Genomic DNA, 12,150 nt, shown 5'->3' with positions numbered 1-12,150 from the left:
ACCAAGGTGATGGGATACAGAAGGAGGAGCTCAGGTCCCGGGACCTGGCACCAGGGTAAATGGGAGGGATGGTTCCAGATTGCAGACTCGATGGCCCGCCCTCTGCGGAGGCCTGCCCAAGAAGAGCCTGTGGGACTCTGCCATTGAGCTGTTGAGAAAGGGCTGTTTCCGGACAGGAGCCTGGATGGTCAGGACCATCCCTCCACCTCCTGGCTTCCCTCTCTGAAGGGCCACAGGACCAGGAATTCATTCCAGCCTCCATGTGGAGCCATTTTTACTTACCACCCCAGGCAGTGAACCAACACAGAGATCTCTGAGCTCCGAGCTCGTCCTGAGGCTGCCATGGCCTGCTCACGTTGTCCTCAAGTCATAGATTTTGTCTGTCCCAGCTCAAGAGTTAGATCCTTTCTGGCCTTTTCTCGCATGGCAGCCCCCTTCTAGAGTTCATGAGTACTTAGGGCTGGGAACCTAGGAGCCCTCAGACTTGGACCAAGTATCAAAGTCCTAGATGGTGGGGCCACTCAGAGTTCTCAAGAGCTCCTCAGCAGGGAGGGGTGTCAGGCAGGCGGGCAGCCAGGGGAGGAAGTTGGGGAATCACTTCTGGAGAATTCGTAAGAAATCTGACAGCACAGGGGGGATAAGAAAGGCCATCAGGGGGCACCTGGGTGGCTCAGTCAGTTAAACACCTGTCTTCAGCTGAGGTCAGGATTCCAGGTCCTGGGATGGAGACCCGCATCCGCATCCGACTCCCTGCTCAGCGGGAAGCCTGCTTCTCCCTCTCCCTCTGCTGCTCCCCCTGCTTCTTCTCTCTCTCTCTCTCTAATAAGTAAAATAAAATCTTAAAAAGAAGAGAGAGAAAAAAAATAGGCTGTCAGCCCAAATGATTCCCTGAGGTCTAGGATTCCCAGCATCCCACCCCCAGCCGAGGCAGAGTGTCAAGAGTGTGGCGGTGTGGCCACGTCCCCAGGGTAGCTGGAGACGATGAAGACACAGAATAGGTCACAGAAAATCGTGTGTGATAGTAGTATCAGATTACAGGGAATTAATGAGGAAATGGGTTAGAGAAGCACTGTAAATTGTAAAGAAAAGAGCCTTTTTCTCTCCTGGAGTACGGAAATTGTAGTCACTTTTCTCAGATGTCAAATTTGCCCTTTATTACTTCCCCTTGGGGACCTCCAGATTGGATTATACTTTTTGCAGCGCACACATTACTGAGGAAGAGAGAGTCAGCCCTGGGAACTCCTGGAGCAGATGAGAGAAGTCAAGGGGAGGGCAAGGGAGCCCTCTGCCTCAAGCTGGGGCACCGAGCCAGGGGTGGGGCAGATGGGGTTTGGAATGGGTTTGCTAGGACCTGTGCAGAGGCTCAGGTTGGTGGAGAATCAGAGTGAGCCAGGAACAGGGAGCAGCTCCTCCCAGCCACACGGGAGAGCAGAGGACGGTGATGGCAACCTGTGGACAGGGCTCTCCCACCCCCTGGAGCTCCTGAGGACCTGGAGAGCTGTATCAATGCTTCCATCCTCCTAGATGTGTCGACCAGAAGTTCCACCGCTGCCCTCCACTGCCCACCACCAGCGTCATCATCGTGTTTCACAACGAGGCCTGGTCCACACTGCTGCGAACTGTGTACAGTGTGCTACACACTGCCCCTGCCATCCTGCTGAAGGAGATCATACTGGTGGATGACGCCAGCACTGATGGTGAGGCTGGAGGGGGCCCAGGTGGGGGAGCCATTGTCTCCCCTGGTACTCCGGAAGGAGGGCATGTCCTCTGGGGAGAGCACGCACCCCCACTACCTGTGGCCTGGTACCACTGATCATAAAGGCCAGGAGCAGGGAGAAGGAAGGGGAGGGAGAGGAAGGTAGGGGCAGGGGACACAGACCACATTCCCAGAGCCGAATCTTATTCCCATGTCAGCCGGTGAGCTCCCAGACTTTGCAGTTCTGGTTTCTGAGACTCTTAGAGCTGCCCAGCGCAACCCCCTGTCAGAAATGGTGGGAGAAGGCAGGGCAGTGGGTAGCAATGCGCCTTCCTCTCCGTTTCCTACCTGCTAGAGCGCTCTTCTACTCTCGTAAGAATCTGCCTCAGAAGCTCTCTTTGCTGTAGTTGGTGAGAGGTAAATGAGGTTGCTACCCAAGCTTCCACCCTTTAAAGAAATTCCACAAATTTCTACTGAATACCCCACCTGGCATCGACCTAGGTGGAGGGGATACCATGACAAATGACAAATGGGACAGAGCTGCCCTGTAAAGGCCAACAACCTGCATAGGTCAGAGGGCTGCTTACGACACCCAGGAACTCAAATCCTAACCCTGACTCTTCCGAGCTCTGTGACCTTGGGCAAGATCCTTACCCTCTCTGAACCTCAGCTGCTTCTTCTGAAAATGAAGACAACTGACTCCCTCACATGATGGGCGAGGGCTCAGAGATGGGGATAAAGGGGATAATTCACGCGCCACGGAGTACTTAGCATTGAGTAAGCACTCCAATTTATTCTTTGTATGGGAGCGATGCGCTGGCAGTGTCCCTGGCCAGGTGTTATTTCTGTGTGGTATGCCCAGGGTGGCCCACGGTGGTGGCCAGATGGAAACACACGTGTCTGGGGAGAGGAGAGGCTCACCAGGGCATTCCCAGAGGAGAGAATGGCACAAGCAGAGTTCTAAAGACATAGGTGTGTTTGTGAACTATTGAGAGGTTGGATTCAGCTGAAGCTGAGGTTTGTTGTAGGAAATGACACTAAAAAGATGTTGAATTGAAATTCACACCGTGCTCAGAGTATTTATTAAGTATAAGTATTTATTAAGTGAGTCTTTGAAGGTGTTTAAGCTGGAGAATGATCTTGTCTCAGAAGGGCCAGAACGGGGACAGGGGCCGTGGGACCAATGCGTTCCCCTTAGGCTTGGCACGGCCTTCTCCTTGTAGCACATGGCATCTGTGTCTCCCCTGGTATGGCCTCCGGCGCCTGTGCTCTCTTCTCAAGGGCAGGAACTGATCCCACACTTCCCAGTGTAAGCCCTGAGGCCCCTCCAGCTTCCTGCTACCTTCTGACCTTCCCCAGTCTCTCTCCTGCCCTAGAGTAAGACTGATGCCAGAACAATGGAATGGGGCAAGGCAAGGCGGTGGAAGGAGGAGCTGAGTGTGAGAACCGTGTCTTCAGGGTGGTCACATTTCCCTGGGGAGAACAGATACCCAGCAGGACCACTTACAGAGCAAGGGCAAATCAGCATCAGGGATGCAATCATAGGGTCTGTGGATAAGGAGCTAGAGATTGGTCTTCCAGAAGGGAGGAACAGAGAGTTTGGCAGACATGGGAGGGGCGTGGGCGGGCCCTGCAGGGAATCTCGGTAGCAATGGGATGGTTGGAATGAGAGCAAGGGTATCAGCTGTCCTTCCTCTCAAACTGGGTTCTCTGGAGACCCTTCTCCCCGCAGACCTTGGCTGCCCACCTGGGCGGTGGGAGCTCTAAACTGTTTCAGCTTGTCACCCTTCAGAATTTTGAGTATCCAAAAGGGAGAGGTCTTCTGACTAGGTAAGACAAGTGACATAAGGCCAGGCCTGCATGGGTGGCCTCTCAAGGGCACGGCAGCCTGTGCCTAGTGGGATGGACTTAGCAGTGGCCTCCACGGCTCCTCCAAAGGGCCTGCCCCTAGCCAGCCCCCAGACATGTGCTTCCGTTCTCTCTGGCTCTCTGAGAGCCAGTTCTAGTTACCCCCAGTCACCTGCCTAAAAAACCTAAAGCAGTCCTTCCTATTCTTCTGCAGCCTGGCCTCTTTGAGAATCTGTTACAACTCTGCTCCCTCCCTAGAAGAGTGTACAATTGTTACACCAAGGTGCATACACCTACGTTTTTTGCATGTAATCCCAGGGGATTTGTGGACCCTATGATAACCCCACCTCGAGGCCTTTCGGACCCTAGAGGTGTTTCAGCAGTGGTCAGTTCCTCGGGGGAAAGGGGAAAAACTCAGATCCGTGGCCAGAAATTGCCGCGGTCCACAGCGGAATAAAATTGCCCACATGTTTGACCGTTGGATCCGATTAACCGGCTCCCATTACGCACACAAAACAGGGGCTGTGTCTCTGCGGAAACACAATGTCCACGCTCTTGTGCCCTCCTCCCCTGGTGCCCAGCAGTAGAGGTATGACCATGAGGACAGACGTTTGATACTGGCCTGAGACGCCTGGTGCTAGGCTGGGGATCTTTCTCTTTCCCCCTTTGGAGTCCGAAGCCCAGGCACAGATTTCATTCCTGCATGGCCCATTCAACAGCCTGGTACGCTTCTAGTTCGGCACACTCTGCGAGCTTCTCGAAACTGGCCCTTGAGGCCCACCGGTCCACCGTGCCCCCAACAGGGCGTCCCTGTGTTGAAAGCCCTTCCCAGCCCCTTGGGGAGTCTGAGGGGGAGGGAACCTAGGCCTCCCTCCTGTGGGAGTTTGCTAGATGGATGGAAGGAAATCAGATACACCTGGGACCCAGAGAGTCAGGAAGTGAACAGGATCCTCAGTGAGCAAGTTCCTCAGGGAGAGAGGGGTGAGGAGGTGGTGGTGGCCATTGGGGGGGCGGTGCTGTAGGAAGGGAAGGAGGGAAGGGCAGCCCTAAGGACACACACTGTGAAACCCAGGGAGGAGACCTTTGGGGGAGCACTTGGGATTAGCTCAAGATTTCCATGCCCCCCCTTCCATCTCCCCATGCTGCTCAGAATTGGAGTGACAGGTCCTCTCGTGGCCTCCTAAACTCTTAGTAATACAGGTTGGGAACTGTTCAAAGCCTCTAATTTTAGCTGAATTACAACCTCCAGTGTGGATTTCAACAGGTAAAGTTGCTTTATCACTTCTCTCTCCTACCTCCGTACATGTTTTATAATATAAGAAGGCCTCTCAATTGTAACTCTGGGTCCCAGATTTTCCAGGGAAGCTTCCATTTTGCTGTTTCCTTCTGTTTCTGCCCGTAGAGAAATTCCATTTCCACATGTTCATTTCATCCGCCTGTCTCCTCCTTACACCTGGAAGTGGAAAGTGGCTGACAAGGAATCTTGATTTAAGTTTGAAAATTCGGCCCCGTGTTCATATGTTCTATCTGGACCAGTGAATTGTAGAACATTCCCAAAGGGTGTCATACTTGTTTATTTATCCTTTTATCCTTCCAACTGGATTAATCAAGAAAAAATTTCCCAGTTGCAGTTAGATTCAAGGCTGAAAAGAACACAGATGGGCATGAAAACGGAATAAACACAAACAAAACAGGAAAAATGAGAGAGGAAGTCTTGCCTACAAGAAAGGCTTTTCTGTTGATCTTTTCTAGCTTTTTTGGAAGCCAAGGAAGAGTGGGGCAGCCCCCAAGAGAAGAGTAAACAAAGGCAGGCGTTCACTGATTTGCTTAATAAGTATGCTTTTTTAGTTACCTACAGGGCACCACACCCTGGGCCGGCCCCTGGGGCTACAGCAGTGAACCTGCTGGGCAAGGTCTCTATCTTCATACAGTTTACTTTTTTAATGAGAAAGACAGAAAATATATAATTTCAGATAATAAGTGCTCTGAAGAAATTAGAGGAAAAAGAAAAAGAATGCGGATGCAGGATGATGGGCTAGTGAGTAATTATGGAGCTGCTGTAGTCATGGTAACCAGGAAAGGCTTCTCTAGCTGGTCGCTGCTAAGTGGAAAGCCCCTGAGGTTAGGTGTGTTAATGGGGCAGAAATAAGGCAGCGAAGCTGTAGCGAGCAAACAGACAAAAAGACCACTGGTACAAAGTGAGTTGAAGAGATGAGCAAAACTGAATCCAAGACCTTTGTAAGCAGTGGTCAGTGTTTGGATTTTACCTGTGTGTGTATCTGTGTGTGGTAAAATAGGCATAACATAAAATTTACTATCTTAACCATTTTTAAGCGCACCCTTCGGTGGCATTTAATACCTTCAAATTGTTGTGAAACCATCCATCATCACCAGAACTCCCTCATCTTCCCAAACTGAAACTCTGTACCTTTTAAACAATGACTCCCTCTTCCCTCCTTTCCCCAGCCCCTGTCAACCCCCATTCTACTTTCCTGTCTCTATGAATTTAACTAAGTATCTCATATAAGTGGAATTATTCTGTTTCTGGTTTATTCTACTTTGCATAATGTCTTCAGTGTCCTCCGACTTTGATTTCAGCTCAGGTCATGATCTCAGGGTTGTGGGATCGAGCCCCACATCAGACTCTACGCTCAGGTGGGAGTCTGCTTGTCCCTCTTCCTCTGCTCCTCCCCCCACTCATGCTTGCTCTCTCTTACTCTCTTTAAAATAAATAAATAAAATCTTTGGATTCCACATATGAGTGAAATCATACAGTATTTATCTTTCTCTGACTGACTTACCTCACTTGGCATTATACCCTCTAGCTCCAGCTGTGTTGTCGTGAATGGCAAGATCTCGTTATTTTTCGTGGCTGAATAATATTCCATTGTATATATACACCACATCTTCTTTATGCATTCATCAATTGATGGACACTGAGGTTGCTTTCATATGTTGGATATTATAAATAATGCTGCAATGTACATAGGGGTGCATATATCTTTTCAAATAAGATTTTTGTTTTCTTCAGGTAGATATCCAGAAATGGAATTGATGAATTGTTTGGTACTTCTATTTTTAGTTTTTTGAGGAACCTCCATACTGTTTTCCACAGTGGCAGCCCCAATGTACATTCCCACCAACAGTGCACAGGGTTCCCTTTTCTCCACATCCTCTACCAGCACTTATTTCTTGTCTTTTTGATACTAGCCATTCTGACAGGTGTGAGGTAATATCTCATCGTGGTTTTGATTGGCATTTTCCTGATGATGAGTGATGTTGAGCATCTTTTTTTCATGGGTCTGTTGGCCATCTGGATGTCTTTTTTTTTTTTTTTTAAGATTTTATTTATTTATTTGACAGAGACAGTGAGAGAGGGAACATAAGCAGGGGGAGTGGCAGAGAGAGAGGGAGAAGCAGGCCTCCTGCCGAGCAGGGAGCCTGATGTGGGGCTCGATCCCAGAATCCTGGGATCGTGACCTGAGCCCAAGGCAGACACTTAACAACTGAGCCACCCAGGCACCCCCATCTGTATGTCTTCTTTAGAAAATTGTCTATTCAGGTCCTTGACCCATTTTTTAATCAGATTATTTGGTTTTTGGTGTTGAGTTATATGAGTTCTTTACATATTTTGGATATTAGCCCTTTATTGGATATATGATTTGCAAATATCATCTCCCTTCCAGTGGGTTGCCTTTTCATTTTGTTGATCGTTTCCTTCTCTGTGTAAAAGCCTTGTGGTTTGTTGTAGTTCCAATTGTTTATTTTTGCTTTTGTTTCCCTTGCTTGGGGAGACATTTCCAGAAAAAAAATATTGCTGAAGTTGATGTCCAAAAGATTACAGCTTTTTTTTTTTCTTTTAAGGAATTTTATGGTTGCAGGTCTTATATTTGGGCCTTTAACAAACCATTTTGAGTTTATTTTTGTGTACAGTGTAAGAAAGGGGTCCAGCTTCATCCTTTTGTATGTTGCTGTCCAATTTTCCCTACACCATTTATTGAAGAGACTATTTTTTTTTTTCTGCATTGTATATTTTTGCCTCCTTTGTCATAGATCGGCCCTATAAGCACGGGTTTATTTCTGGGCTCTGTATTCTGTTCCGTTGATCTATGTGTCTGTTTTTGGCCTTTGAACACTATGACTTGCAGTTTGAAATCTGGAACTTTGATACCTCTCTCTCTCTCTCTCTCTTTGTTTTTCTTTCTCAAGATTGGTTTGGCTATTTGGGATCTTTTGTGGTTCCACGCGAATTTTAGAACTATTTGTTCTAGTTCTGTGACAAATGCTATTGATATTTGCACTGATTGCTTTGGGTAATAAGGACATTTTAGCAATATTAGTTCTTCCCCTCCAAAGCATGGTATATCTTTCCATTTATTTGCGATTTACTTATTTATTTATTTGTGATTTATTACTGTGATTTCCATTTATCTGTGATTTATTTCGACAATGTCTTATGGTTTTCAGAATATAGGTCTTTCACTTCTTTGGTTACATTTATTCCTAAGTATTTTTTTCCTAAGTATTTTATTCTTTAAAAAAAGAGAGAGATTTTGTTTATTATTTATTTATTTATTTATTAGAGAGCACATAAGTACTGGACTGATGGTGGTGGGTGAGAAAAGGGAAGAATCCAGCATGACTCCTGGGTTAAAGCCCCTGGAGGGATGCTGGTACCACATCCTGATACGGGGAGACTAGAAGCAGGCAGGTTGGGAGGCAATCTGGATCCATTTTGAGCGTGTTAGGTTTGTGGTGCTGTTAGACACCCAAGTGAAGATGGCAAGGCCAGGAGAAAAGACCTAGGAGCCACCTGCATATAGATGCTAGTTCAGACTGGGGGACTGAGTAGTGCATGTGTGTTCAAGGTCACAGGAGTCTCATAGACTCCAGTCTTGAGGAATGGAGTTGGGCTGGGGTGGTGGGTTGTTGAATGTGAATTAGGAGGCAAGCTTCTGGGGAACCTAAGAGAGTATGGATGGGCTCACCTGTGTCTCCACACTCAGCTCTGCTCGTATCTTGGACAGATATCCGGTGGGTCCAGGGGTGTGACAGGAAGGAGAAGCATTCTTTAGGGGAGTTGTCTCACTCCCCTAGAAGAGCAGAGGGCTCATGCTCCGAAGCCCCGGGTCCAGCCTAACCACCTGAGACTGGAAGGAAGGCGTGGGAGGAGGGCTTTGTAGAGCTTAGCACCCCCTGGGGTTCACAGCTCAGTGCTTCTCAGTCTCTCACCACAAAACCCACTTCCTATAATGCTTTGTCCTTGGGTTATTTCCATCACCGTGAACTTCCTCTGAGCACAGTTAGGTGAGTGCTCAGGGGAAGCATCAGCCATGCTGAGAAGGTGAGGCTCCTGATTGACATTCCCCCCTCCTCCTTCCTGTTAGAGCCAGCACATGGGGCGCTAGTTGGATTATGAGCCCAGGAGCTTCCTGAGGGCAAGACCCAGACCAGGCCCATCCCTACCCTGGATAATGTCTGGCACCTGGGCCGTGTGTGAGCACGTGTTTGGAGAGCACTGGACTGCTGAAGCCAAATGAGTCTGATTTTGACCCCTAAATATCAGGGACAATACCCAGATTTCAGAGCATTTTAATCTTCATAGAAAAGATTAAGTAAGAAAGTCGACATGTAAGCACCCAGTTCAATGGTGGACACATGGTAGGTGCTCAAGTATTTGGGCATTGTGTGTGGGCGGGAGGATAAATCAATCATACTCCCCCAAAATTAATTGAGTTCAGGCCCCACAGTTTGTATAACACTGCATTTGAAGCAAGACCTAAGCACCAGGCTGATCCCACAGCCCCACACAGAAAGGCCACACTTCTGTCATGCCTGCCCTCTGCCTCTTCTGGAACACTAGGCCACTCCATTCTGCACCGTCGGGAGCAGAACTGTGGCACAGATGAACCGTAGAGCGGTGAATAAACCAATTTAAATAAGATTCAGAGTGGGTTTCAAGATGGATTGTTTCAGAAGAGAGCTATTTTGAAAGCCTTGAGGATTTCAGAATGAAAAGCAGTGTTATGAAGTAAGCCCTCGTCGCAGAAGGAGCTGGAGATCTCAGCAGAGCTATCCTCCCCCCCACACACCCCCAAATTCAGGATGGTTGCACCCATTACAGGCTCCCCAGCCCTGCACAACCCCAGGGGGGGTCACTGATCATCTCCCTGCAGTTGCCACTTCTCTGAGCGGCCAACTCACCCTGCGACCGCCACAGGGCCGACACTTGGTACCTGGGTTTTTAAAATTTAATTAAAAAGCTGTTCAGTATCTTTTCATCTTCTTAAAGATTTCTCCATGCAGAGGGGTTAATAAAGAGAATTAGAGCACGACTGCTCATGGCTGACCCAGCAAGCCAGAAATCAGCCTTTGTGTGCTTTACCTGTGCGCTCACTTGGGAGGGCCCCGGAGACAGGGAGTCGGGGTCCTGAGAAAGGACTGCCGCAGGCCCCCAGGTGTGGGGAGGAGAGGAGACTGGAATCCCAGTTACAAAAGGTGGTGGCTGAGAAGATGCAGAGACCCAGGGGCAGCTGAGTGCCTTTGGCAGAAGTTTATCCTTGACTAGAGACCAAAGAACCACGACTCCGAGGTCCTGACTCGGAGACCGGGGCGGGGGTTGTGGGGGCAGTTCCTTAGGTAAACTGGCGCAGGATCGGCCCGGTGGGCTTGGGGGGCACAGGCGCTGGCCACACCCAGGGAATCGCCTCCTTCAGTAGGTGTCCGGGCCGGTGGGAGCCACAGCGCACCCAGCTTGGTGCTCACCATTGGGGGGGCGCGGGGTTCACCACCCAGCGGTGAGCCGGCACCAAGGAGGCTGTCCCTTCCAGACTACTTGAAGGAGCAACTGGAGCAATACGTGAAGAAGATGCAGGTCGTGAGGGTCGTGCGGCAGGAGGAGCGGAAGGGCTTGATCACTGCCCGGCTGCTGGGGGCCAGCGTGGCCCAGGCGGAGGTGCTCACCTTCCTGGACGCCCACTGTGAGTACAAGGGGACCAGCCTCGAACCCGGGAGGCCCGAGGGTGCTCCTGTCCCGCTCCCCTCCCGCGCCCAGGCGGAGCAAAGATCTGGAGGGGCCAGGGCATCACCAAGGTCCCTGCTGTTTCTGGGAGTAAAAGAGGCTTGGGACTCACTTTAGCTAGCTTCGCATGCCCTCTGCTCATCCCAGTCCAAGGATGTGCTCTGGAGCCCCCAGACTCCCCTCTCTCTTTCTTGCTTGCTCAGTACCTCATTCTGAGCTCAGCCGGCAGAGAGCCTCCTGTCACTCATGGGAACTAGTTTGTATGGAGCTCTCCCATAGGGCCACACAGAGTGCAAAAGGCCTCCTCTTTGCCCCAAACCCAGACACCTCCCCGCCGTTGTCCGGAAAGAAATTGTTCCCTGAAAGCGGTGATATGTATTAGGGAAAACTCTAGACTCGGAGTCAGGAGACCTGGGTTGGCCTTCTGGCTCTGCCAGTAACTGAACCTCAGTTTCCCCAATTGTAAAGTGGGAATGAAGATACCAAGCTTACTCACCAATGGCCAGATAAAGTAATCTCTACAGTTCACTGAAAATCTCAAAGGACTAGATGAGTGAAGTGGATTATTATTCCAGAACCAGAGCTGAAGCTTGAGGTGCGGTCCCTCTGGAAGAGGGGACAACTCCTTCTGAATCCACACTTGGAGGGCTGATCAGCCTACAGGCTGGAAACCCTGAAAGGTCACCCATCCGGGTCCTTCCCTGTGCTTTGGATCCTTTGAGTTGACCATGTTACTCCCCTCAGACCTCCATTCTTCCCTTCACAGTTACCTCCACCTTTTGGTTGCGTGAGGGGGTTAGGTAGGAGGGCCTCTGGAGATCTTTCTATGATTTCAACAGTTGTGGCACTTGCCTCCATTTCTCTAACACTAGGGAGTATCGGGAAGGTTCTCTTGCCCTCCTGAGTCTCCCTGTGGGTGTGGGGCCTGGGCTCAGCTGGGGCATGACCCTGACTGCTGTCTTCTGGTCCCGACCTGCAGGTGAGTGCTTCCACGGCTGGCTGGAGCCCCTCCTGGCTCGCATTGCTGAGGAGGAGACGGCGGTGGTGAGCCCAGACATCGTCACTATCGACCTGAACACTTTTGAGTTCTCCAAGCCCGTCCCGAGGGGCAGAGTCCACAGCCGCGGCAACTTTGACTGGAGTCTGACCTTTGGCTGGGAGGCTCTCCCCGCCCATGAGAAGCAGAGGCGCAAAGATGAGACCTACCCCATCAAGTAAGGACCGTAGCCTGCTGAGCCCCCAGCTGGCTTCCAGGGACCTGGGCTGTCTTAGGTCCACGTGTATTAGGCACGCCACGAAGCATGTGGTATAGCTTCCTTACTCCTCATCCCCTCTGAGGTGGGTACTAGGATTAGCCTGCTTTACAGGGGAGAACCCAGCCTCCTAGGGAGAAGCAGTCAGCCTCAGACAATGCACCTGGTGGAATAAGGATCCAAAGCCCACGCCCCTAACTGCGGCCCTGCGCTGCCTCCCACTATGACCCACCGCTCTTCTTCACCACTTACTGTGTGCCAGGCACTGACTGAGGGCTTTACATAGCTTGTCTTCTTATTGCTCCCCACATGTAGAAGTTCATGACAGGTAC

At 50.2% G+C, this 12,150-nt stretch overlaps 1 protein-coding gene across 3 annotated transcripts in view; it reads left to right on the top strand.

The window, feature by feature from the left end:
* Positions 1–12,150, top strand: part of LOC111157801 (polypeptide N-acetylgalactosaminyltransferase 6) — a 34,780-nt gene that overhangs the window by 12,337 nt on the left and 10,293 nt on the right. For all 3 annotated transcript variants that reach the window (XM_022519459.1, XM_022519457.1, XM_022519458.1), the window contains exons 5-7: positions 1,525–1,697; positions 10,375–10,524; positions 11,545–11,779. In XM_022519459.1, the coding sequence (XP_022375167.1) occupies positions 1,525–1,697; positions 10,375–10,524; positions 11,545–11,779 (558 nt within the window). The remainder of the gene's footprint in view (positions 1–1,524; positions 1,698–10,374; positions 10,525–11,544; positions 11,780–12,150) is intronic.

Source organism: Enhydra lutris, unplaced genomic scaffold, assembly GCF_002288905.1.
Source record: "Enhydra lutris kenyoni isolate GAN:26980312 unplaced genomic scaffold, ASM228890v2 scaffoldscaffold56, whole genome shotgun sequence".
NCBI lineage: Eukaryota > Metazoa > Chordata > Mammalia > Carnivora > Mustelidae > Enhydra > Enhydra lutris.
The sequence above is the reverse complement of the archived record's forward strand: the minus strand, read 5'-3'. Positions and strand labels throughout refer to the sequence as shown.